This window comes from Antechinus flavipes, chromosome 6 (assembly GCF_016432865.1).
Source record: "Antechinus flavipes isolate AdamAnt ecotype Samford, QLD, Australia chromosome 6, AdamAnt_v2, whole genome shotgun sequence".
Lineage (NCBI taxonomy): Eukaryota > Metazoa > Chordata > Mammalia > Dasyuromorphia > Dasyuridae > Antechinus > Antechinus flavipes.
Window position 1 is genome coordinate 254,569,084 of NC_067403.1, and position 26,969 is coordinate 254,596,052.

A 26,969-nucleotide genomic window follows, 5' to 3' on the forward strand; every position below is an offset into this window, starting at 1 on the left:
GGACACAAGTCCCGACATGCCAGGGGCGAAAAGCCTTGGAGATGGGGAGCTCACCGGCTTAGAGAGCGGGAGAAAGGAACGCAGAGCACGGCCTCCATCCAGTCCTACCCTGCCGCTTTCCAGAGGGACAAACCCCATCGACCCCTACCCAAGTGGACCCACGTCCGGCCGCTACACTGAATCGGGGCCCAAGCCAGTGTTGTTCCTGGCTCACCCGCCCTGGCTAACTGACTTCCTGACTAACCTCCTCTACAGAGGAGCTCGAAGAGGGAGCTGGAAAACCGAGCAGGGATCGCTGGAAATCCCGGCCGGGCTGGCCCCTGGCTGCACACGTCTTCTCTCCACCTCAGTAACATCCCCGGAGATAGAGACACAGCGGATAGAACACCGGGTCTGGAGTTGGGAAGAGCTGCCTTCAGACCCCACTCCGACTGCTCAGTGGATCAACCTTTCCGAGACTCGGGCGAATTTCTAAGATGGTAAGTTATATGTAATTGCTTTGCTGTCTGCCTCTGGGAAGGGAGCTTTCAATCGATAAACAGTTATGAAGCACCTACTACGCGCCGGGCTCCGTAGTGAGCAAAGCCCATCCCTGCCCACAAGAAGTCTGACCTTTGACAGCATCACGTTGCCACTTTTGAAACTTTGGAGTTTCGCAGATTCTAATTTCAACATCTCCTTCTAAGCCCGGAGCAAACATTCATTAAGGCCCTGTGGCGGCAGGATAGGAGGAAGCAAAGACGAAAAATGAACCGGGAATTATGGGGGAGGTAACGTCGATAGGGATATAAAATAGAATAAATACAAAAATCAATTCAAGGTAAGTTATAGATGAATTCTGGGAAGGGAAGACACTAACAGCTGTGGGGGAGGAGGGACTAGGGAAAGCTGTGTTCAGAAGGTGGTATTTCAGGTGAGCCTTAAAGGAGGTGAGAAATTTGGAGGTGGAGGTGAGAGGGGGATGAATTCTAGGCATAGGGAGGGCCAGAGATGAAAGAGTGCTGTCAGTGAAGGACAGAGAAAGACAGAGACCAACCCAGTCTGGCCAAACTAACTGTGACAGGAGGAGTAACGCACCACGGAGTTGGCCGCGCTCTTGGGCGGTTATAGAGCATAATTGAGTCGTTTCTATGGCTTGTGGGAACCCATTTTGGCACTTTCCGGAAGTGGACAGAGGTGAGGCAGGGAGGCCAAGTGGGAGGCCATCGTAATCGCGGTCCAAGGAAGATAACTGCATGATAATGAGAAGGGGACCTGTTTGGTGTGGTGAGGGAGCAGGGACAGTGCGATTTCACGACAACTGGATATCTGGGGTGAGGAGTTGAGGATGATGAAGAGACTGGGAATCTGGGAGACTTGAAGGATGAGGAGTGCCCTCAGCCCCCCCCCAAAAAAAAAAAAAAAAAGGAAAGCCAATGGCGGGAGGGGAAGAGGAAGACAATGAGTTCAGTTTGGGATGGATAGAGTTTTGGGCGCCTGGTTTGAAATGATTGTCTCTGAAATGAATATTCATCCGCAGAGCTCTTTGGACTCCTAGGAGTGAGCTTGCTAGTTACTACCTGAAGGGAAAGGCCAGGAATCTTTCTAACAGACATCAGGATTATTCTTTGGGTTAGAACCAGAGAAATGTCCCAGGAGCATCTTCTGGGGAGGTTCTGTGGGAGGACAAGAATCCAACACCTTGACTTAGTGCTTGGGAGGGAGCTCAGTGGTTATCTACTGCAAGCCCAACCTGAAAACGCACACTACAGTGTCGCGGACAGATGGTCCTCCAGTGTCTACCTGGAGACTTCCTAGGAAGCTGAAGTTACTACCTCCAGAAGCGACCCATTCCCCCCCTCCCCCTCCCCGGAGTGGAACGTCTCAGTCTGTCTTTGCCATCCTGCCTTTGGCTTGGGGCTTCAGCTGGCACAAGGCTTTTCATCCTAGTGGGCACCCTCCTCTGGAGAATCTTACCCATGACCTTTCCAGAAAAGGAAAATAGTATTCTACAGCTGGTCTGATCAAAGTAGAAAAGAGAGGATCTTGGATCCAGCCTTTAAAGACATCTCATCCAATCCCCTTATTTTAAGGATAAACTGAGACTCATATAGGTGATGTGTCTTGTCCAGGGGTCAGGTGGCAAGTAAGAGCGTTGAGATTTGAATCCAGGTCTTCTGGTCCCAATTCCAGGGCTCTTTGCATGGTACCCACTCCTCAAGGTGGGACTGTCACCACCTTATTCGGTGATCCAGACTGAGGCCCAAGATGATCCCAATAAGCTTTTTTTTTTTTCTTTTGTCAGCCATGTCTTACTTGTGACTCATATTGCAGAGCTTGCAGTCCGCTAAGACCCTTGGATCTTTTTGTGACCAGTTCCAACAGGCTGAGTAGGCACAGGGGCAGAAAAGGGAAGGTCTGCACTAGCAACTGAGGTGAGGGAGTGCCCATACTGAGAAGATCACAGCCTCAAATGGAAAACACTTTCTTCTTGTTGAAGATGGAGTAAAGGCAAAGCAATTAAACAAGAATAGGGTCTCTTGGAATCGGGAACTAGGCTTAGTCTTTGGTATTGGCTCGTTTTGAGTTTTCCTCATCTCTAAAATGGGCTTAATAATCCCATACTAGCCCTCTTCTAGGACAAAGTGCTTTGGAAACCTTAAAATGCTCTTAGACTGGGGAGTTCTTCTAAGCATCCAGAAGCATTTGACTTCCATATATCATGTCTATCTTTGCCGCTCCTTCTCACACAGCAGCCTCAGCCAGGGAGTTCCAAAGGACCCATTAGGCCATAGGGCAACAGCCTTATGGGAGTCCAGGACTATGAGCGAGGCAGCAAGCACTTGGCGTCTCCCTTTCGTCTTGCTGAGAAGAATAGCCCTCTCTAGAGTGTGCTATAAACCCCTGCTCTTTCTCGAGTGGGAGTAAGACCCAAACTTCAGCTGGTTCCCTCTGCCCTGCTCCTCTCCCATCCCCCATGCAGCCATTAGGATTATGGAGCGTCCTTGCCTGGTCACAGTCACTGGCAATCAATCTGATCTGCAGTGAGCTGGGGAATGAGATGGGGGACTTTCAGAGGGATACATGGGCTGATTGACAGAGATATTAACTCATGTATATAGTGTTTGAAGAATCAATAATTATTATATACTACTGCAATTAATAATTGCTGCTTCTAGTCTTTGATGATCCACCAGGTATAAGAGAGATTTGATTTGATTAGATTAAAGCATTTATTAAGTGCCTGCTGTATGCTAAGCACTGGTGGATACAATAAACAAGAAAAACAGGACAGTCTCTACTTTCAGGTAGCTCATAATCTATGGGAGAAAGGGGAAAGTGGAAGAAAGTAGATGGTGAAATCCTCACCTGGATGCCCCCAGCCTGGAGCTGAAGTAGATAGAAAAGTGAATAGAAGACAGCATTTAGAATTGAATTCTGCAAGAACTCTGTGAGTTCTCCCCATTTAATAGCTGAGGAAACTGAGTCTGAGAATGTAAGTGACTTGTGCACAGTCACACAGCTAGTGCCTGAAGCAGGAATCTTCCTGAGTCTGAGGCTCTGAGACTCAGAGACCCTGACTCTGAGTCCTGTCCACTGTTCCCGCCCCCCCTACCCCCCAATCTGCTTCATTTGACTGTTTCATTCCCCAGAAAGCAGCAGTAGGGCCAATCTCAATAACTTTATTTTTCTAGGGCTTTCTTCATAAGAGTCTGATGAGGGAGGAAACATGGGGATTAGAGTTCCCATTTTACAGATGATAAAAGGGAGGCAGAGAGAGAGAGAGACAGAGACAGGATAATCTGACTGAAGCACCCAGCTCTTTAGATCCAAGGCCAGCCCTCTCTCCCCACATCACTCCCGATGGAAATCTGAAGATGGGCACATTTGCTGCAAGACCAAGTTCTTAATTTGAACTGTCTCCAAGTGCGATGATTTGGCCGGACAGGTAGCCTCGTTCCCCAGCGCTGGAGCTTTCCCAGCGCCCCCCTGTCAAGGATGTAAAAAGAGGCGAATTCTGGACTCAGAACCTGCGTTCAAATGTTGCCGCCGGTGCATATTAGCAGTGAACTCTGGGGCAAGTCTCCTCACATTTCTGGGTCTCCATTTTCCTCTGGGAAAGAAAGATGTGGCCGGGTGATCTCTGGGACCCTTAGAGCTAAAGATCAATGAGCCTCTCATAATAATCGCTGATATTCCTAGGATTGCGTATTCAGAGCTGAGATTAAGCGATACTGCTATTATTTTTATTTTCGATAATACCTCAAGTGTCGGTCCTCATTTAGTCTCGGAGAAAGCTGGAGTCATTCGCCTACCTTCCCCCAGGCAGAGCGTCGGGGCGCTCGTGGAACCCAGGTCCCGCTCTTGCAGCACTATCCCTGCATCCCTCTGCGTCCCACTCCCCCAGCCCCCGCCTGCCGCTCCACCTCCTTCCCTTCACTCTCCACCTGAGCACGGTGTCACGGTCCTCCCCATCCCGTTTCTGGGGCGCTTTAAGCTTTACAAAGTGCTTTAAGGACGTCAGCCGCGGGGCGGGCGGTGCGAAGTTCGTGCAGCGGTCGGCGAGCCGCCCCTCAACTTCTTGGTGCGTGCCCCGGCCCGCAGAGCCCCCCGGGCAGCGCCGCGAAGCTCTGCGGAAAGCCCCGGAGGGCCCCGCCTGGGTACCACTCCCGGGATGCTGCTAGGAAGTTGCCAGGATGCAGCCCGAGAAAGCTTCGGCTCCGGGTGTTTCCGGAAGTCGCCTGGGCCCACCCTCGGATGCGGGGGCGGGGCGGGAGGCGGGGCCATCCCATAGCACGCCGCTCGCCGCCCTTTCCTGAGCTGAGGGAAAGAGCTCGGGCGGAGTTTGCAGAAGGCGGGGAGGGATGGGTGGAGGAGAAGGGGCGTGGTCATGCCTGGCCGCGCCCACCGCGCTCCCCTTCGGCTGTTTCCGGAGCTCTCGGCCGGCGCGCGCGCTCCCGCGGCCCCCGCCTTCGGCTGTTTCCGGAGGCCCGTCTCAGCCGGGAGCCCGGCGCCCGGCGCTTCGGCTGTTTCCGGCCGCTGGCGACGGAAAGAGCCGAGGGCCGGCGGCGGCGGCGGCCATGTTGGGAGCAGCAGGGCCGGCGGCGGCGGCGGCGGCTGCCTGTGAGGCGGGCGCGGAGCGGAGCCGCTGAAGGCAGCGGAGGCGCGGTGCGGGCGGCGCGGGCGGCGAGCGGGCCAGGCGGCGGCGCGGCCGAGCGGCGGCCCAGCCCAGCCCGGGCCCGGGCCCGGGGGCCGCCCGGAGCCGCCCGGAGCCGGCGCGGCCTAGCCCGAGCGGCGCAGCCGGGGGCTGGCGTGAGCGGCCGGCCCGGCCTCCCCGCACCCCTGGCCGGGGCCCATGCGGCCGGGGTCCCCGCGCTGAGCCGCCCGGCGCCCGTGGCCCTTCCTCGCAGCCCCCGGGCCCCCGGCCCCGGCGGCACCATGTCCAGCGCCCGGACCCCCCTGCCCACGCTGAACGAGAGGGACACGGAGCAGCAGGTAGGAGCGCGCCGTCCGGGGCCGCTGCCCGTGCCCACGCCGTGTCGGCCGGGCCTGCCGGGCGTCCTGTCATCGCGGCCGCCGCCCCCTCCCCCGCCAGGCCCCCCATTGTGACCCCCGCGCCGCCCTCTGCGCTGTCACTTTCTCCCGGCAACCTGTTGCTCCGCCCGCGCCCGGCCCGGGGTCCGCGTGGCTTCCGCGACCCCCGGCCCGGGCCGGGCTCTCTTCGAGCTCCGCTGGGGCACGAGTGTCAGCTGGCCCCGGCCGCCCTGCTCCGGGGTGCGTGGGGGACCGGGCTCCCGCGGCCGCACGTCTACACTAGGCGGTCCTGCGTCTATACCCGCTTGCGGAGGGCTTGTGCAAGTGGTGAATGCAGACCTCGGATCCTGCTCTCCGCCTCCCCTGCCCCCACTGTCATCTGTCACCCGAACTTGACCCTCTTCTGACCCCTCCCCCATCCCCGGACGTGGGTGCTGGGGCCCTGGGGGCTGACACTTACACCCCCCCCCTCCACATCCTCCTCCTCTCCTCGGGGGTATCCTCCCACTCGTTCGCTGCTTCTCCCCTTCCCCTGCCGGCTTGGAGGGCCGTTGTGGAAGGGATTCTTTCCCCTGGACATTTGAGTCTCCATTATCTCTGGTGGACTGAGTGTGTGGGGGTGAAACAGGCTGGGGAGGACCAAGGCTGGCCGCTGGTTGTGGCCGGAGCTGCTCCCTTTGGAGCCCTCCGTGCTCTCCGGCTCGTCTCCCGGCGCCCCCTTTGCTAAGCCCGTACTGACGCCGGCCCCACTCTCCCACAGACCCTGCTAGAAGGGAACTTCAGACTGCAAGCTCAGCGTTTGGATTTCTACTTTTTGAGAGAGGCCCTAGGGCAGGGGTGCTCTGCGTGGGCGGATGGGTGGGGGTCTCCCGGGAGTTGTGGGCTGGCTGAGCGGTGGTTGCCCTGCTCTTGTTTTGTCTGCCTTTCCTTTTGGGGTTCCTTCCTCCCCCAGACAATAAAAGCAGACTGTTCACATAGGGGGTTTGCCAAAGGAGTGGATGTAGGAAGATACCAGGGACTGAAGCTCCCTGCTGCCATTTTATTTTATGGCAGCCCATTGAAAGACTGGTGGGAGGCAGGGCTATGCATCCTTAGGGTGCCCCCCATCTGGGGGCTCCTCCGCAGCTCTTCCTATTATTGATTTACTTTCCTTGCGGCTCTGAAGAAGAGCTCCTCCCGTAACTTAACCCCGGCTCCTCTCCTCCAGAAAACCCCAGATTCTGACACCTAAGGACAGGCAGCTCCTGAGCAGGTGACAGGATCCTCCCCAAGAGGAGGAAGCCCATTGGAGCTGGAGACCGAGTAGGCAGCGGAGCCAAGGAGGAGAAACCCCACCTTGTTCTTCCTGCTGCTTTTCCATGGGAAGGCAGCCTCGGCAGCCAGTTGGGTGCTGAGGAGAGCAGCCCTAAGGTTTCCCCTCCCTGCTGGCAGGAGGAGACTCCCCACCCCCATGAAAGGCTCTCTATCCCCGGGTTTACTTCAGAATGACTTAAACCGGTTCTTCCAGAAATGGGTAAACAAACAATTGGCATCTTCAGGCTTTTTCCTCTTTTTCCCCTGCCCTTTTCCCAAGAGCTGTCTGAAAAAATAAAACACCCCCCGAAATGCCGACGCACAAAAATAGCCCTTGTGTGGCCGGGAGATGGCCCGCTCACTGAGCCCGACTGCCCGGAGCGGCTTTTGGCGACACCTGATTCTGAGGGAGGTTCTGTCCCATCTGCTGCCCCAGACACAACTTCTCGTCCTCAGGGGCCTGTCGAGGGATGGAGGTGGCTGTCACCGGAGCAGAGGTGGGCGCTGGGGGCTGGAATTCTGGCTTCCTTTTTCAAATGGGGCTCCCGGATTGGAGGCTTGGCAGGCAGGAGGGCAGTCACCACCGCGCCAGCTTGTCTTCTAGCCAGTGGCCACAGTAAGAGGGAAGGGGGGAGCATCTCCTTGCTGTTGGCCAGGGTCTGCCCTGGAACCTACTTTGTGGCCTCGGAACCGTCCGGACTGGGAGAGCCGGCCCAGGAAAACCCAGCACCGACCCCAGGCCCTGTGAGGCAGTGGGCACGTTGGAGTCCCCCCAGGGAGCTCAGAGCTTTGCCCCCGCCATCAGCCTTCCACCGCCCTGGAGAAAAAACCAGACCAGAAGGGCCTGAGATCTTGCGGGGATGATGGAGATTCCAGGTCCGAGTGGCAGCTTTAAGGCTCTGGGCTGCTCCCGGTCAGCTTTACCTTGAACGTTGCATTGATTTATCAGTTTTCTCTCTGTGAAATGGGGTTAATGGCAACACTATTCAACATACTTGGTTGTTGTGAGGAAAAGGGCTTTAAAATGGTATAGATAAACAAGGCGCTTTTATTTTAATGATTTCGGCGGAAGGAGTTTTCAGTCACAGTGGGCAGGATGATGGGGAGGCAGGCCCTGTCTAGGAGGATGCTCCTTTGCCCGTGTGGGGAAGCCTCCTGGTCTAGGCCTGGGCAGGTTGGGGGATTGGCTGCAATACCTAAGCCCATGGTAGCTTGTCCCAGGAGCTCTGGTCAAGGGGGCCTCAGATCTGGACGTGCCTTCATTCGGGGCTGTGGCTGAGGGGAAAGGTGATTCAGGAAACTCCGAGCCAGTCTTGGTCAGTCCTTGGTAAGACCTTCAGCCGCGGCTTTCTGTTGACTTCAGGAGTGGCCAAACTGGAGGTTCCAGCTTGATTTAAGGCTGTCCTGGGTGTGGTCTGTTGATTTATAGTTGAAATTCAACTGGCTTCAGGTTAAAGCCGGCCTTGCAAAGGGACCAGGAACCTTTCAGGTTGTAACCAGAGACAGGCTGGAAATATTTTTTTGGTGGCTGTTGTGAGTGGAATTTAACGTTGTAAGGTAGGACAGGGCCACGAGAATTTCCGTAAGCCTGAGATGTACGCAGTGAGCTCTCTTGGGAAGTCCACAACTTCCCAGCCCATACTGGTTCCCCTTTGAACAGAATGACTCCAGCGCTGTGGGTATGTGACCAGGGCTGGTTCCGTGCCCTGTTTCTCCACTAAGCTGACGTGTCTTCTCTGCTCCTAGGAGCTTTCTTTAGTCTATTCCATTTGTATTATGTCAACTGGAATCAATATTTCATGTCCGCAGTACAGTCAAGCCTTGGGCCTTCCGGCCCATTATTGTCAAGTAAGATGGGAGGTGGGCAGAGTCGGTCCTGTCAGTGTTTTGGCTTCGCGAGACAGGCCCCCAGCGCTTCCCGAACCCATTAACGTGGTGAGAGAATTGGAGTTGCTCGGTAACCCTTGGATGCTCTCCCGGCCGTGGCAGACTGAAGGGGCTGGGGTGGGCTTCCTTTTCTGAATCAACTGGAAACCTCTCTCTTGATCTGGTCAGCCTCAAAGCAGCATTTTGCTAAAAAGAATCTCTTGTCTTAGAGAATGGGATGGAAGGAAGTGAGGGTTTGATTCCATCTGAACCATGAAACTTTCTAGGCCTAGGATTCCTGAGGGTTCTTTTGATTTCCCACTTCAGTAGGGCTGGGGGAGAGCCATCCCTTGAAGTTAGTGGTTTAATAAGGTCACCTCCAGGCCAGGAGGCTCTGTGCTCTCCTTCCCTCTCACTTCCTGGGAGCTGGGGGTTTCAGAACTCTCACTTCTGAATCTGGGCCCCCCACCCTGTCCCTAACCCTCTTCAGCTCTGATGAGTCACTGGAGTGATCTCTTCATTTCTTCCCCTCCTGTTTGTTTGTTTGGCCTTAAAGCTGTGAAGGGAGCACAGCACTGGGCCCTGTGACGTCTGATGGGGGAGAGGGTCCCGGCCCCCTTGTCTCGCCAGGACTGCCATTCCCCCATCTCCACATAGGCTTGCCTGGTGTTTCCCTCGAGGGCTTTCCAGGGTCCTGTGACTTTCCCTTTTCCAGGGTCGGGCTGTTGAGATGGTCTCCCTCCTCCCGAAGCGCAGTGGCGATGAGAGCAGGGTATCGTGGGGCTGCGGCCCAGAGGTTTGCGGGGCGGCTGTGAGCAGGAAGCCCGACTTCTCTTCCCATGCTCCCCCCGCCCCCCCAGCTCCTCTGCTGGGGGTATAAATAGGTTGGGTCCCTTTATCTGAATGTCTATTTTTGTCTGAGGTGTTTTGAAGCTTCTCAGGCCCGGCCGGGAGCTCTCTCCACAGATATCTGTCTTTGGGGAGGGGGGTGGTATGTGTGTTCTTCCTGCCCTCCCCGCCTTATTCTGCACATTTCCTATTATCAATTTTTTCCCAGAGGCAGAAATGATTATTTCCTCCTATGAACTAACTAATTTTAGCTTTATAAATCCCAGTAATCACAAGGTTGGGGGACAGATTCTGGCAGCAAGGTAAGCCCCGGAGGGAGAATGTGTGCTGGCTCTGGGCTGCTGCCCTTTTTCTTTTTAACTTGGGGAAGGAAAGTGGAACCGGCCAGGGGCTCCTTTGCAGAACCAGTTGAGCTGGTTTCCAGTAATGCCCTCCTTTCCTCCCTCACTGGGATGTTGGCAACACAAAGGTCTCGGTCCTCTGGGGCTTTCGGAGGTTATTGAAGGCAAGCGAAGCCTTCTGCAACCAGCTGTGGCCTCCACTCGCCAGTGCTGGCCGTGGGCGCGGGCCTGGGGCTTCTGCCCCTGCCCCCTATGGCACGCCTGAGGCTCCCCACCCGAGCCGCTCTCCTCTGTTTGCTGCTCATTCAAAGGCACGACCTGGCCTGAGGTGGGCTCACCAGTTGCTGCGCTGGGAAAGGCCCAGGTTTGCTAACCTCTAGCCCTTGACTCTGGGCTGCTGTAATGGGACACTCCTGGACCTGAGACCTTTAGGTTGGGGGCTGCCAGGCTGGTGGGGAAGAGCTGAAGCTCCGACCGGCTTTTGGACATTGAGGTGGGATGGGAAGGAATCTGGAATCGAGAGCAGGTGGAGACAGAAGGCCCCCCTCCCGGGGCTGCCGCCCCCATCGCTGTCACACTTCCTTCTTTACACAGCAAGTGGTGAACCTGCATTTCAGGGAATGGCACGGGTAGGATTTCTCAGCTGAGGACTAAATTAGCAGGACAGTTTTTTTGGTTTTAGGAATTAAGGAAGTGCTCCCGTCCCTAGTCGGGGATGCAGGGGTATCTGCGAGCCCAGTCCCTGCCTGTGCCCTCGGCATCGGGGGCCAGACTGCTTCTGCTCTCCCAGTGATTCTCTGATTACTGCTTCCCCCGAGCACCTCACGCTGGGGTTTTGATTGGGTAACCGATATCCTGTGTGCAGGGCGGCCCCCTGTTTCCTCCACCCTCTTGAGACCGGAGGTTCTGCTGGCTTTCCCCCCACTCCCTTGCTTCCCCACTTCTGTCACACGACACCGATGTCCGTTTGTTCTCTCCTGACAGGGTGTTGCTGTCCCTTGTGTCTTGGTACTTTTTACTTTACAGTCCCACGAGTTTGACCTTTTCAGTTTTCCGATCTCAGAGGAAGGTGGGAATTGATAAACTAGCTCGGTTTTGTCTGCCATCCCAGAGCAAACGAATTCACCACAGGCTCGGGAGGAAGCCTTCGCGCTTGCCCCACACAGCCCTAGATCGCCTTGCCTTTGCTTTTCAGTTGTAAGTTTTCTCACTGGGATCCAGTCGGGGAGGGATCTGGGAGTAGCTGGGAGTATTCTGCTTTCGGAGCAGGGTTCTGAACAATCGTGGCAGCCTGGTACTGCCACTGAGCCTCCATAGGTATTTCCTAGCATTTGCTCCTTCTGGGGCTGCCTCCCTGAGCCGGGAGTCATCTGAACAGCCTTTGTGTCTCCCACCCCCAGCCGCCCGGCCCCAGCCAGCTGTCTGCGGGAGAACAGAAGGCTTGTTGGAGAGCTTCGTGCTCATCTCGAGGGCATTTATTTTTCTGAGTGTTTCGGGCTTGTGATTTAGAACTGTCCTGAGCTCACTCTTGCAAATCTTCCCCAAACACAAGAAGGCTTTTGCAGAAATCCCAACTTGAGATTTTCGTGTTCTAGCTCTCAAAGATCAGCCCCGTCTGAAAATGAAAAGCAGGATCTTGCCTCTAAGTCGTGGCACTTTGACCTCCCCCTTTAAGGATGTGAGTGGGGAGCCTGGCAGTGAGCACTCCCTTCTGGGGTCTGTTGGGGCTTGCTGGGTGGCCTGGGACTTCAGAACCTGCTTCCTCGGATCACCTTTCTAGGCAGTGGAGCGAGTTTGTCCTTAGGCAGCCTGGGAACGAACCTCTGTCTGGTTTGGTGACTTTGTGGACTTTATATCTGGAATGAGGAACTCTCCGGGAGCCTATTCTATTCCCCTGCACCGGTTAAAAAAGTTTTATGACTGCTCCAAAGCAGGGATGTGCTCTCCCTCCCACGGCTTTGCAGAAACGGAATGGGCCCATAGGTGTGGAACGTTGCATGTACATGTGATTCCTTTACCCGCCGGGCCACATTGGCAGAGATTTGCGGAGTGAGCTGCTGCTGGTGCTAGCTTTGATTCACAGATGGGGAAACTGAGGCTCACAGAGGGGAGAGGCCTCTTTTTGCCCATGATGACACAGCAGATGTCGAGCCAGGTTTTCCACCCAGACGTGATGACCCTGAATGCAGGGCTCGCTCTTCTGTGGGACCTGGGTGGACTTGTCCTGATTCTCGTGTTTTCCTCCGCCTTCTGGGGTCTCTGTATGGCTTCTGATCATTTCCTCTTCCTGCGTGACTCCCCTTCCCCACGACCACCACCGTGCTGCTCCGGCTTTTCCTCTACTCTGCCGGTTCTTGGTTGGCCAAACCCCCGGCCTCACCACTGAGACCCAGAAATCACCCCACATTTCTGAGAGCTTTCTGGGCAGTGCGGACATAGAAATGCAAACGACCCTCCCTGCCCTCAGTGAGCTTCTGTTCCAGAGGAGGAGCTGACAGGTGGAGGTATTGGAGGGTGGAATGAGGCGGGGCTAGTCCTCCCGGGGTCCCAGGGTTGGACGCTAGCCCTTCCGGGGTCCCAGGGTTGGACGCTAGCCCTGGAATGTCCCTGGCTTGGCCATAGGGGGAGAAAGGTTCTCTCCTGGATCTGTAGAACCGCCCTGCTAATGCCATGTGAGGAAGAGGAGGCAGGTGTCCCCGAGGCACTGCGCCTGCCACTCTCTTCTGTGATAAGGGCAGAGCAGTGCTTGCGTTGCCTCCTCCAGGAAAGTGCTTTGTAACCTCTGAGGTGAGGGCCAAGGACAGTGTCTGGGGACGGCCTGGGAGGAGAAGGCCTTGAAGTCTTCCCTAGGTCTGGCGGGTTTCTCCTGAGGACTTTTTTTGAACCCCTTTGATCCCCACTCCCCTCAGGGGGTCTTTCGAGAGGCCTGTGCCCAGTGAGGGGCAGCCTGGTCTAGGCCAGACAGTGCCTTTTCCCCGACCTGGGGGTCTGAGCCACATTAAGTGGCTTCTCTGGGCCAGTCCCGGCCGTCCTCCTTGTACTTTGGCTGCATTAAATAGAGGCGATGGGCACGGCCAGCTCCCTTCACTTTCCCCAGGGCGGCGCCAACGGGCCTTTGGGCTGTTTGAGAACGGCAAGGCGGCTCTCTCCTTGAAGAGCGCCATCAGCGGCTGGCAGGGTCCAGGTCCTCCAGGCCTAGCGCTTGGGCCTTCTGCTTTCCCATTGCTTGCGCCCCCATGTTGACTTTGCCACTGTCTCTGTCTCGCATGTCTCTCGTGGGCTCGTCTGCCAAGGAGCTCTCCCTCCTCCGGCCCCTTCAGGAGGGACGTCTCTGCTGGAGCAGGGTCTCACGTGGGCTTCTCTCTCACTTTGCGGCCATTTATTAGAAGTAGCAGGTGACTCATGGGGACCCCCATGGTGTCCCACGTGTCCGTGTTCTCCTGCCGTGTCCGTCGTGCCGTCTCCTTGGCGATCCCTTTTCCAGGATGGCTGCTGGACCTTTGGCCATATCTGTCCCTTCCCCAGATAAGTAAGTGTCTCCACCAAAGCCCTCCTCCCCCTTGCCTAAATCACTCCGTCTCTTACTGTGACTGCAGCGGTCTTCCTGGAGTCCCCTCATTCAGGGGCTCTCCCCCCACTCTGGGATTCCTCTCTTTCTGGTTCATTTGCAGAGTCCTTTGTCCCGGCTTCCACGTACCTGTGTAGGAGGTGTAAGAAAGCATGATCCTCCCTCCTCCTCCGAGTGCTCCGCTCCTAACGGTCCCTAAGCCCACGGAGGCCCTCCACCGAGTTCCGAATCATGGTCCTAATGGGCTTGGATTTGTCCCTAGGGAGCCAAGGATGCCTCCACCCTCCCATTGGTGTTACTTAGCTTCAGTAATATGGAGTTAGAGCCGGGGAGCCCACCTCAGCAAGGGAGGGAGGAACTCCGAGCTGGACCTGAGGCTGGAGTGAAGAGCAGAGTTGTTCCGAATTGGGCTTGGAGCTGAGGGCTGGATCCCATCCTCCTCCTGTTTTCCCTCTGTCCTTGGCTGGTCCATTGGGCTTGTAGGAACGGTATAAATGCAGAAATGACTCCACCTCCCCTTTGGGGCTTCTCAGAGCACCACCGAAGGATTTAGGAGCTCATCCTGAGGCAGGATTTGCCCTTTTCTGCCTCTGAGAATTCCTCTGGTGTCCTCAGAAGGGGGTGGCCATCAAATGAGCCCCTCAGGCCCAGGATATGGTCTGTTTTGCCCGGCTGGGCTCAGCTTGGGACTCTTTGCTACTGAGAGGACCCTTCCCCAAATGGGTGCTGCTCCAGGCTGTGCCTCCAGGCTGGCTTCCCTTGTTTTCTCTTCTCGGCCTGGGGCTGTGTGGCACCAGTGCCCAGGAAGGTACAGAGAGCCTTGCTTGTGGCCGGGGCTGCCAAGGAGACTGGGAGCTGGTAGTGCCAGGCCTCTGGATGCCCATGGTGCTTGCCAGTTTATCTCTGGGAACTGCACTCTGGCCGGCCTGCTGATTTCTCTTGTGTAACTCACCCCCGTTTCCTGTTTGTACTCATTTGGCCTTTTTTCTTCTGTTTTACTTCTCTCTTCTGAAGCCCGTGCTAATAGTGGCGCTCCCTGCTCAACTCCTTTCTCAGAGACCAAGAAGTGCCTTTGCTGCCGTGGCCTGAGCTTATTGGTGTGGGCGGCCCCTTTGGGACTTGCTGCCCTGGCTTGGGTTCTGGGGGTGGGTGCACGGGCGGCAGGTGCCGGTCACCTGGATCTCCCCTCGGGAGAAGCGGCTGACCGGCCTGAGTCCACTTGAAGGGCCATGACTTGTTTGGCGGTGGTGGGCTTCCGGCTCTGGAAAGGGATTGGAGGGGCTGGTGAGTGTCACTGCCCTTCTTTCCCTCCCCCCATCATAGAGACCCAGGCAGGGCCACAAGGCAGGTCAGACCGGATGGCACCTCTGAGGAAGGAGCAGGTGGGCCTGAGTATTGGAAGTCCAGTTCTTAGGCTTCCCCTCTGAGAAAGGGCGGGACATTTGGCTTTCACCTTTATGGTCAGATTCCCCAGGAGCCAGGCAGGAAGAGGCAGCCATTTGAGAGCCAGGTGTTTCTTGGGAAAGCTGGGCCTCTGCTTCCATCAGGAGCCCTTGGGGAGGGATCTGCCTCCGACTAATGGGCTGGGTCCTTTGGGCTTCTACCCTTCTGTGTGGTGGAGATTCCCAGAGAGGAGAGTCTTTACCTTAATTACTGTGATCAGGCTGCCTGATGAGAGGGCTGCCTGTTAATTGATTAGATGACAATCCTTCACATTGATTTTGAACTGTTGGGGATTTTTTTTTTTCATAAATAAATCAGGGTTAGGTGAATTTATTTTAGTGGTGGAAAGGTGAAGGTTGGTACAAACCTTCACATCTTAAGTCTAATTTCTAATGCCCTTAATTTCTTATAATTGGAAAAGCAGTTAAGCTCCCAGTCTAGGTGCTGAGCAGTCTGCTTTCCTTTGCTTGGCCCCAGGCCCTTTGGCCCCTCCAGACTCCTCCTCTGGGTTTCAGTTTTTGCTTTGATCTCCCCCACTTCCCGCTGCAGAATGGATGAACCCTATTCTGAAATATATTTTTAAAACATTGTTTAAAATCAAACACCCTGCCTTTCTTGAAACCACAGAAACTACTTGTGAAACAACTGATAGGGCAGGCCGCCAACATGAGCCAAACGCAGGCTGTTGAACACCAATCCCTTAATGACAAAATGGCACCGGGGAGGTGGAAGCCGACATGATCGGCGATGTGGAGAAGAGGGCTTTCTTCGGGATGGAATGCGGAGGTGCCGAGTCCCTCCTTTCACACCTGGGACGCTTGAGCTGGAGAAGTTCTCGGTGGGAAACCCTCGGCGGCTTATCTTGGGTGGCTGCGCTGGTATCAGCTCAGAGTTCAGGAAAGGTTTCATCATGATGTGAGGAGCTCCTCCTCCTCTCCCCCCCAGGGAGCGGCCTTGGACTGGCTTCTCTTCCCAACCCCACCCCAGCTCCTTGGCTCCCACAGCAACTCCTCCGTAGACTCACCGCCGGGCGGCACGATCCTTGCTGTGGCTTTCATCTGCAGGCACCAAGTGAGATCTCACCCTCCCATCTCGTGCTGACGCTGCCTTGTGGTGTGCTGGGGGTGCTGGGAGGGCCCTCCTTCCGGCCCGGCCCTCCCGAGAGGGAGGTTTGCGATGGTCTGGAGGCTGGACTTTTGGCAGCAGTGACTCCTGGAGACCGGATCTGCTCCTGACCCTGACGGTCTCCAGCTTCCCGGGAGAGTTGAGATAATACTTGGCGTGGGGTTTGATTGGGTTTGGGTTTTTAATGAAAAGTAAAATCCCATTGATCGTGCCCATCAAGCCCGGATTAAGAGGCTGCTGGGTGGCCCACCCTGTGTTTCTGGGCCGGGGATATGAGACAGAGAGGCTTGTGGATGGAGACAACATGGATCTGGGTCAGGGCATCCGGAATTAGATCCGGGTGGGCACAGAGGGTCCCATGTGAGCAAAAAGGCAAGGTCAGGTGGTTTGGAGGAGAGTGGGCCCAATGCTCTACAGGCCTGAAAGCCCTCTCTGCACCCACAGGATGTGCTAGAGCCTGGCTCTGAGGACAATGCCAGCCAAATAGGAGAATTTCTCTTTGAATTGGAGGCAAAAGAGGCTCTGGAGTTTGAGGAAAGAGTGACAGGAGGAACACTTGAGGTGAGGTCACCAATTCTGGAGCCATCAGACTCTGGGACTGGCCTCTGTCTGAGCCTTGGTTGGTTTGTGGGACCAGGACAGGGTGGAGGACTGCTGGCAGAGAAAGCGGCCTTTGGCCCGCCTTGGGAAACCCCAGGGCAGAGGGCTACTTTCTTTTTCAGAGGCCTGAGACACAGGCTATGTAACTAACCTGTGACCCATTTGTTGGAGGAAAAGTGGAAAGGAAGGGAGAACCAGGGGCCAGGGAGCTGGCACTGGCATGGAGGCTGTGGGAAAGGAGGCCATCAGGGTTTGGCACATCAGACAAGGGCCAGTGCCCAGGGGCACTCCCTCTGCCTCAGTTTCCTCATCCCTCCCTCACTGGATTGTTTGCATCAAGTGACTTACCACATATAAAATGCTTTGTAACCCTTAAAGGTCTGTGTACCTGAGAGCTCTTAATTGTAATTAAAATACGAGGAAGGAAATACTATTGAAATCCCAAAGGGAAACACTTAATTCTGTCATTCTTTGCTACCACAAGAGCTGGCAGCCCTCTTTTGTTCCTTGGTGTACTTGGGCTTTTTTTTTTTTTTTTTTTTTTTGGTAGTTTCTCACCTGGAAATCAGCATTTCATATGGAATGTTACTATTATTAAGTGCCTTTTACAGTCAGTCACCTGCGGTTTAGGTCATTGGTCAGTCGGCCTCTAAAGCATATGGATTCGATTGTAATCTAGCTTGTTAACTTCTGTTTTCAGTCCCATAATCAGAATAAGTGTGTCATGGGACGCTGTCGAGGCTCAGAGCTTGAAAAACCAAGGAAAACTCGTTGGAGAAAATGGAGAGGTGGCCCCCATATCATCCAGGGGGTCCTAGTGCAGAACTGAGCTTGACCTCTGGTTTTTAGGCCGCAGGGCTGGCGGGTCTTTTCTGTTTTATGTCCAGAGAGAGAAGGGGCCAGGTGGGAGGAAGCAGCCTCTGGGAGGGCCTCTCAGGCAGCAGGTCTGGTGAGTTGGGATTTACTCCAGAAAAGTCCTAACATGGTGAGCAAACACAGGGGAAGTGGCACTGGGACCCAGGGTTGGATTCCTGCTTTGGATGCTTCCTCCTCGGAGAGGATCTGCAGCTGGCCCCGTGACCAGTCTGGACTACAGTTTTCTCTTCATAGAGTAATGGGGTTAGAACAGAGCATCCCAGTGGGGCTTTCCACCTCGGATCTCTGATCTTAGGAAGCTGCGAACTGGATTTTCTTTTAGGGTTTGTTCCTGTAGTTTTCTCAAGTGCCTGTGGGACGGCTTCCATGCTTTAAAGTATGTGGTGGTTTGGAGATGAAAAAAGAATATGATTACATTGGAGTAATTTTATCTTTTTAAAATATTCCGGTATTTTATCTGGTGTAGTACGTGTCGTCTTAGAAGAGGGATATTCTCTCGTGGAAAAAGCAGTGCTCAGCTGTCTGCAGTTAGTGTGGCAATGGTGAACCTTTATTCTGGGCTTCCTGGATCCAGAACGCTTAGCAGGTGCCCAGAGCGTTCTGGGAGGGAAATGAAAGAAGCCCAGGCAGCCAGAATGACAGGCCGGGTGGGGAGGAAGGGGCCTTTTCTTCACTTTCCAGGTTCTAGGCCAACTTTCTGGACAGAAAAGAGAGGGGAAGTGTGCAGCCTGCAGTAGGCAGGTGATTTGCCTCAGATTACACCCGTAGCAAGTGGCTGAGCTGATTTGAAACCTCTGCCTCCCATTCCCAAAGCTCATTCCACGCTCTCACGCTACCGTGACTTTCATTTACATTTCCCCCAATTTTGCTTCAGTGACATCCATTTCCTAACTTGAATTATCCATGTGTATTGTCCATAAGTCTGAAGAGGTCCCAACACCAGGGAGGCGCCATGTTGGAATGTAATTGCTGCCCTTGTGATGAGGTGTGGGAACAGGCAGGGAAGGGCGCTGCCTCACTGGCGCTTTGTGATCCCTTCTCAGAACTGGTAGCACATGCCCAGCTGGTACAGTCTAGTCGGAGAGAAAACAGCCCAGGCGGTTCCTCCAGATCCTATTGGCCCGCATGTTTTTGTGCCTTTTTTTTCCCCCAACACATTGTCAAATGTTCTTGGCTGCCAGTCCCTAATAAGAATCTCCGCTCCTAGTCAGAATTGTGATGGTGACTGGTTTTTTCACCCATGTTCATCCTTGCTGGTTTTTTGTTGATTTGAATCTCGGATGCTCATTGTTATCAAATCCTTTTATTATTGAAGTTGCTTTAAACTGATTGGGCCATTATAGAAAGGTACTGTTGTGGTTGGTAAAATGTGGCTCTTTTAGAAGAAAAGAATAAGAAGGAGGGTTTGTCCCCTTTCTTGATGGTGTCAAGATCTCATGATGTAGATCTAGAGCAAATGGGTGAAGAGGAAGGATGCTCACAGCCTGCCTGTCCAGAGACAAGAGTAGTTCCTGCAACGCTCGCAGTGCGCGTCTCTATACATTTATCTACCATCACTTAATCCATCAAGTAACCTAACACAGGGATTCTTAAAAACTGGGATCATGAAAAAAAAAAAAAAACTGGGATCATGGCCATATTGAAAGAGATATATATTTTTATTTTCAAAACATATGCACGGATAATTTTTCAACATTGACCCTTGCACAGATTTATATTCCAAATTTTCCCCTCCCCCCCCTCCCCTAGATGGCAAGCAATCCAATATATGTTATACATGTTAAAATATATGTTAAATCCAATATATGTAAACATTTATACAATTATCTTGCACAAGAACAAAAAGGAAAGGAAATGAATAAGAAAACAAAATGCAAGCGAACAACATTAAAAAGAGTGAGAATGCTATGTTGTGATCAGTTCCCACCATCCTCTCTCTGGGTGTAGATGGCTCTCTTCATCACAAGATCATTGGAACTGGCCTTAGTCATCTCATTGTAGAAAAGAGCCACATCCATCAGAAATGAGCATCATATAGTATTGTTGTTGAAGTATATAATGATCTCCTGGTCCTGCCCATTTCACTCAGCATCAGTTCTGAAATCATCCTGCTGGTCATTCCTTACTGAACAATAATATTCCATAATATTCATATACCACAATTTACTCAACCATTCTCCAATTGATGGGCATCCATTCATTTTCCAGCTTCTAGCCACTACAAACAGGGCTGCCACAAACATTTTGGCACATACAGGTCCCTTTCCCTTCTTTAGTATTTCTTTGGGGTATAAGCCCAGTAGAAACACTGCTGGATCAAAGGGTCTGCACAGTTTGATAACTTTGAGCATAGTTCCAAATTGCTCTCCAGAATGGCTGGATGTGTTCACAGTTCCACGAACAATGAATCAGTGTTCCCCTTTTCCCACATCCCCTCCAACATTCCGCATTATCTTTTCCTGTCATCCTCGCCAGTCTGACAGGTGTGTTGTTAACATATTGTTATAATATGTTGCTACTGTAGTTCATTTTATGTATTTAAAAACACTCTGAGAAAGGATCTGTGGCCTTTACTGGACCATCTGAGGGGAGTGGGACACAAGCAAGGTGGGGGTTCTCTGAACTAAAGGATTGTACATTCTTGCTTCTGTTTCACAGAGGTTTGTCTAGGCCTCCAGGAGAGGCTCACAGCCCAGGAGGGACTGGAGGAAACTAGATCACAAGGGCGGACGTCGCAGAGATGCCCTGGTGCTCCTTCTGGGGCCAGGGCAGCCTCCTTGTCCTGGTGCATGCTGGACTGCCATGAGCTGGCGGAAGCCCCAAACCCTTAGTGCAGGTCATCCCATGGTGGCGGGTTTTTCTGGGTCCCACCTTCATTCAGAGCAGAGGCTTCTTTGAGACAAACTCTACCTAGTTTTAACTCTGATGCTCTGAACCTTGCCTGAGAACTGGATCAGCTCTGTGTGTGTCTGTCTGTCTTTCTATGTCTCTATGTCTGTGTCTCTCTCTGTCTCTGTGTCTGTCTTTCTGTGTCCCTGTCTCTTATCTCTGTCTGTCTTTCTCTCTGTGGCTCTGTGTCTGTCTCTCTCTTTGTCTCTTTCTACGTCTCTTTGTTTCTGTCTCTGTCTCTTATCTCTGTCTGTCTTTGTCAGTTTCTCTCTGTGTCTCCATGTCTAGCTCTGTCTCTATCTTGTGTCTCTGTCTCTGTCTCTGTGTGTCTCTGTGCTGGGGCTGGGGTGCAGTGGAGCAGAGGGCCTGTCAGGCTGGTCTGCTCCTGCCCACTGTTTCCCCTCCCTGGAATGGGGAGGGACACTGAAACCCCTGCTTGCAGAGCCCCGCTGAGTCACTCTCTCCCTTGGATTATGCCGCCTGAGGCTGCTCCTCCCCCAAGAGTCCCTGGAGTCTCCTGGGCTTCTGTGGGAACCATGGGTGGGGAGGAGGGCGAGGGCAGGTGCCAGGACCAGGTGCTGGGTGTGGCCTTCAGGGACAGGGGCTGGGCCTGGCAGCGGCCTCTGGGGGGTGGGGCGGCCCCTTTTGTGGGCGCTGGGGGCGAGGCCAAGAGGACAGAAGGTGGTCCAGCTCTGCTCCTTCTGTGGTCTCCCGGGTGGGCTCTGCCCTTTCTTAGCTTTATCTCCCTTTCTGAGCCTCAGTTTCCTCACCTGGAAAGCCTTGAAAGGCCCTCTCTACAGTTCTTCCTTGCTGTGATTTTTCAGAGGTTTTAAGGGTCAGACCCAGGGCCAGAGAGGACACGGGAGGCCGCCTGGTCCGGCCCTTTTGTTTTACAGGTGAGGAGACCGAGACCCAGGAGGTGAGTAGATGGCGGGCCTGAAGGCCAGATGTTGGACTCGAGGGAAAGTCCCCCGGTGCTGCTGGGATGAAGCTCTTCTGGATGGGATGTGGTCACCGTGTTCCCGGGTCCTGCTGCCTCCCAGGGCCTTCCTCAGTTGTGGGGCCACGATCCACAGAGTCCTCTACATCCCCCCCACATTTGAGCAAGACCCCGGCACCCAGTGAGGACTCTAGGGACAAGCTGGTCACGAGGGTCCAACTCTTGGTCTGACCGGACCGATCTGTCCAGGCCCAAGAAGCGCAGTTCCCCTTTTCCTGGCTCCACGTGGCGGAAAGACCGGTTTAGTGAATCACAGTGTTCCTAGAGCATCTGAGCTGGAAGGAGTTGGAGGTCGCCCAGTTTACACGAGGGCCTTTGGGAAGTGGAAGGTCCCCCAGGTGTGGCAGAGCTCCTGCCTCCTGGGGAGGAGAGACCATTCTCCTTCGAGGGCCTGGACAAGGGAAGTGTAGAAGGGACTGGGAAGGACATCAGGCCTGGCTCGCTTAGCTCATGTGGGTTAATCTAAAATCCTGCCAATGACCCGGTGCCTCTCCAGGGGAAGAAAGAAAGTCCCTGAAAGCTCGTGGTACCCGTTGCTGGGTCTGTATCCCAAGGGAATCACAAAGGAGGGAAAAGATTCCCCCGGGCGCACAAATGTTGGTAGCAGCTCTTTTTGTGGGGGCAAAGAATTGGACAATGGGTAGATGCCCCCAAACTGGGGAATGGCCGAACAAACTGAGGCACACGAAGGTGAGGGGATGTTATTGTTCTATAAAAATGATGAACAGGCTGATTTTAGAAAGGCCCGCAACGATTTATATGAACTGATAATGAGCGAAATGAGCTGGGATACACTGTATACAGAAGCAGCAAGAACATGGGATGGTCAACTGTGAAAGGCTCAGCTCTTCTCAGGGATCAGGGATCCAAGGCAATCCCAGGAAACTCTGGAGAGAAAACGCCATCTGCGTCCAGAAAAAGATCCGAGGAGACTGAATGTAAATGTGTGTTAAAGATAAATAAAAAAGAAAATTTCAAAAGAAAAAGAAAGCTCATGGCACCTTTTAGATAGAAATGGCTGAACAGAGAAAGAGGGTACCAGTCATTGGGGGACTCTGGGCAGGGTTCACCGAGAAGGTACAGGAGGAACAAGCACTCTGTTGCTTCTGGGCTGCCCAGCCTTCCTTGCAGCCAGCATTCAGGTCCAGTGGGGTCCAGATTCAAAGAACTTGAGAATACTTTTCTTATTTAGGTGCAGATCTGGGAGCTGTCTCTTCCCTAGTAGATTGTGGGCCAGGCTCCGGAAGAGATTAGGTGCAGGTCCCTCCCAACCTTGTATTCTCTGCACTGTCAGTAAGCCCCCCCAGTCTCGGGTTCGGTGACGTGATGGCTTTGGGATAAACAGCAGTTTTCCAGTTCTGTCCGGGCCGCCCGAACCTCAGCACTGCTATGCTCCTGAGTGTTTTGCCAGGGACAGGGCATGTTTTTTTCCTATGTGAACTTTCTCAGGAGATGAGAAACCCCAGGTCCTCACTGGCCCAGCTGGGTCTCAGGAGCTCACCTGGGTGGTGTGGCAAGTCCCCAGTTCTGTCTGTTCCTCCCCAGGCCTTTCTGGAGCCCGACAGCCCCAGGTACTGCCGGGAGCGGGTCCAGAGCTGCTGTTAGCCAGTGAGGACGCATGTGTTCCCGTGTCAATGGTCACCCCCGTGTGGGAGACAAAGAGCAGGTGATTCTGTGCTCCCAGAGATGGGGAGTTGGGATAGCTGCACCCTGGGTTGGCCCAGGTAATGGTAGGCCCCACCTTGCTGCCGCTCAGGGGCCACAGGAGGAGACTTGGTGTGCAGACACTTGGGCCTCCCTCTCTTGTGGTGGGGAAGGGTTCCCACGCCACCCAGCAAAAGCTGGCTCTCCTTCCTTCTCCCTGAGCCCAGAAGCCTCCAGGTCTCTCCTGGTGTGTTCCAGGCCCGGGGACAGGAACGCCAGAGGTGCCGGCAGCTGGCCAGCCCTTCCTGTGTGTTGGATCGTGCTCTGGGCAGTGGCTGGGAGCACTTTGTGCGTGAGCTCCAGTGACCTCCAGCAGGGCGGTGCTTGCAGACAGCAAAGTGCCATCTCCCCTCCTCAGCACCCCTCCTGCCAAGCAAACCAGAGCTTGCCCACCTTGCCCACCACTCCCCCGGATGGCAGTCATCTGGGGGAAGATTAATGGACGTGTGAGTAAGGTGCTCCCTTGGGAGCTCATTACCGGCTTTGGGCTGAACTTGTGGTCACAGTTGCGGATCCCTTTGGGCCCTAGTGAAGCCTGTGCCCAGGCCTAGGCGCAGACCCTGGCCCCGACCTCAGCCTGGCGTGGAGAGCCAGAGCAAAGGCTTCTGCTGCTCTGTCCGCTGCTTCAGGGGTTGTTTGTAGAAGGAGGGGGCTCACGTCCATCTTCTCTGAGCTGGGCTCCTTCCTTCCCAACTCGCGGCCTCTAGTTTTCTACAGCATGAAGATGGGGGCAGATTCAAGAGAGTGCAGCCACCCAGTCTGAGCACCGGTCTTAGGGAGCTCGGGTGGCCGGTCTTAGTGGAGCTGGGGCGGCCGGCCTTAGGGAGCTGGGGCGGCCGGCCTTAGGGAGCTGGGGCGGCCAGTCTTAGTGGAGCTGGGGCAGCCGGCCTTAGGGAGCTGGGGCAGCCAGTCTAGTGAGCCCTGGGCTGGCTTCCTCTTCTCATGGGAATGCAGCTCAAGGGGCCCAGCTTCACGAATTTCCCCCAACTGATTGAGCTTACAAGCTGCAGAGAGGAAGCCTGGAGGGGAAAGTTAGGGGGCTGAAGGAGAGGGGGAGTCTTCCAGGCCCGGCAGCTGCCGCACTCACCGGTGTCCTGCCTGCTTTTGGGGGAGATGGGAGATCATCTGTCAGATTTCTTCAACTTGTCTTCTGCTCAGGTCCCGAGACCCCAGGGGGGCCTTAGAAGGGCTTCTTTCTGCCTGAGGCTGTGGTTGGGGTGAGCACTGGGTGGGAATTTGTGGTTTGACTTGAGGTCTTCTTCACCCAGCTGGCACTGCCTTCACACACCTTGGGCTGCTGCCAAAGGACTTGGGCAATCGCGATATAACAGCCACTTGGGGAAGGCGCTTCAGCAACCCTTCAGGCCGCCTTATTGACCATATCCCCCTTGAACGGCGGGAAATGGAGCCGTTTCTCAAGGTCATTCAGCCTTCCGCAGAATTTGGCCCATTTGGCTGCCTTGGCATCCTAGGAGGTTTCTGCTTTCTATTTGGGCAAAAACTCCTTGGGGGAAGGCCTCTGTGCCACAATCCTGGGCTCCCTGTGTCCCAGGTTTGCCTCCTTCTCTCCCCTCCATAGTTTGTTCTAATCTTCTTGCCTGTAAACAGCTGGAACAGAGCATGTTTGCTGTTCACGTGAGCTGGTTATCTCTCCCTGGGATGACTGGCACCCGGGCTGGAGAGGCTGCCGTCACTTGATGGGGCGGAGCTGTTTGTGAGAAGAACTCCAGACCCCAGGGTGACCCTTGCCTCCGCTGGAGTTAGAAGGAGGATTTGGGGGTGTTTCTGATTCCTTCAGGATGAACAAACGGGGCCGTGCTCAGGGGCGGGCAGCTGGGCTTCTTTCTTTCTCACATTCTGTGTAAGGGGTGCCCCTGCCTTCCTGGATCTTACATCCCATTTCTCCTTCCCTTCTGAGATCCAAGATCTCTTGGACTCTCCCTGCAGGGGCTCAGGGCATGCAGCTATGAGAGGAAACTGGCCCTGGGACTAAGGGTTCAAAGGGAGAAGAGGCAAGTTTCGAATCTAGGTCATTCTAACTCTTAAGTTCAGCACTGTATCCCCTCTGCCATGAGCTTACTTCCCATTGGGTCCTGGTAGTACTGGAAGCTCCCAAAAAGATGGAGTGAGATGCTCTGGCCACAGGATGTCCAGTGGAGCCTCCCAATGCAGCAGGGAGGTGACCTTCATGCAGCACAGCCCACGCTCTGACAGGCTTCGAGCACAGGCCCCTGTGACATAAGGGATAACTCAGCTCAGTTGAAAAAGATAGAGATGTAACTGTCGATAGTATAAAATATTTGGGAATCTTTCTGCCAAGGGAAAGTCAGGAACTATATGAGCAAAATGACAAAACACTTTCCACACAAATGAAGTCAGATCTAAACAACTAGAAAAATATCAGGTGCTCTTGGATAGGTCAAGCAAATATAATAAAGATGACAACACTCCCTAAACTAATCTATTTATTTAGTGCTGTACCAATCAGGCTCCCAAGAAACTATCTTACTTACCTAGAAAAAATAACAACAAAATTCATCTGGAAGAACAAAAGGCCAAGAATTTCAAGGGAATTAATGGGGAAAAAAGGGAAATGAAGGTGACCCGGCTGTACCTGATCTAAAGCTATATTATAAAGCAGTGGTCATCAAAACTATTTAGTACTGGCGAAGAAATAGAGCAGCTGATCAGCGGAATAGGTTAGGTTCACAGAAGAAAATAGTCAATGACTATAGTAATCTAGTGTTTGACAAACCCAAAGACCCCAGCTTTTGGGATAAGAACTCACTATCTCACAAAAACTGCTGGAAACTAGTATGGAAGAAATTAGGGCTTGACCCACACCTAATACCTTATACCAAGATAAAGTTGGAATGGGTTTATGATCTAGACATAAAGAATGAGATTATAAACAAATTAAAAGAACATAGGATAATTGATCTCTCAGATCTGAGGACAGAATTTGCGACCAAAGAAGAGCTAGAGATCATTATTGATCACAAAATAGATAACTCTGATTATATTACGTTAAAAAGTTTTTGTACAAACAAAACTAATGCAGACAAGATTAGAAGAGAAGCAATAAACTGGGGAAACATTTTTACAGTTAAAGGTTCTGATAAAGGCCTCATTTTTTTTTTTTTTTTTTTTTTTAATTTCATAGCTTTTTATTTACAAGTTATACATATGGGTAATTTTACAACATTGACAATTGCCAAACCTTTTGTTCCAATTTTTCCCCTCCTTCCTCCCATCCCTTCCCCTAGATGGCAGGATGACCAGTAGATGTTAAATATATTAGAGTATAAATTAGATACACAATTAGTACACATAACCAAACTGTTATTTTGCTGTACAAAAAGAATCGGACTCTGAAATATTGTACAATTAGCCTGTGAAGAAAATCCAAAATGCAGGCAGGTGAAAATAGAGGGATTGGGAATTCAACGTAATGGTTCTTAGCCATCTCTCAGAGTTCTTTCACTGGGCATAGCTGGTTCAGTTCATTACAGCTCCATTGGAACTGATTTGGTTCATCTCATTGCTGAAGATGGCCAGGTCCGTCAGAATTGATCTTCATATAGTATTGTTGTTGAAGTATATAAGGATCTCCTGGCCCTCCTCGTTTCACTCAGTATCAGTTCATGTAAGTCTTTCCAGGCCTGTTGGTCATTTCTTACTGAACAGTAATATTCCATAATATTCATATACCACAATTTATTCAGCCATTCTCCAATTGATGGGCATCTACTCGGTTTCCAGTCTCTGGAAAGACCTCATTTCTAAAATATATAGAGAATGCACTCAAATTTATAAGAAATCAAACCATTCTCCAATTGACAAATGGTCAAAGGATATGAACAATTTTCAGATGAAGAACTTGAAACCATTTGTAGTCATA

General features: G+C 53.3%; 1 protein-coding gene and 1 long non-coding RNA gene across 5 annotated transcripts in view; one reads left to right on the plus strand and one right to left on the minus strand.

Annotated features, from left to right (window-relative positions):
- Positions 1-5,338: 5,338 nt before the first annotated feature.
- The window catches only part of MARK2 (microtubule affinity regulating kinase 2), a 48,920-nt gene continuing 27,289 nt past the window's right edge, over positions 5,339-26,969 (plus strand). For 2 of the 4 annotated variants that reach the window (XM_051967360.1, XM_051967361.1), the window contains exon 1: positions 5,339-5,475. In XM_051967360.1, the coding sequence (XP_051823320.1) occupies positions 5,419-5,475 (57 nt within the window). In that variant the 5' untranslated portion in view covers positions 5,339-5,418. The remainder of the gene's footprint in view (positions 5,476-26,969) is intronic. The other 2 variants (XM_051967356.1, XM_051967357.1) reach the window with 1 other exon arrangement.
- LOC127541979 (uncharacterized) lies at positions 22,098-24,637 on the minus strand. The gene is made up of 2 exons (XR_007948516.1): positions 24,156-24,637; positions 22,098-23,779 (listed from the first exon to the last, which is right to left on the minus strand). It is a non-coding gene; the product is annotated as an uncharacterized LOC127541979 (long non-coding RNA).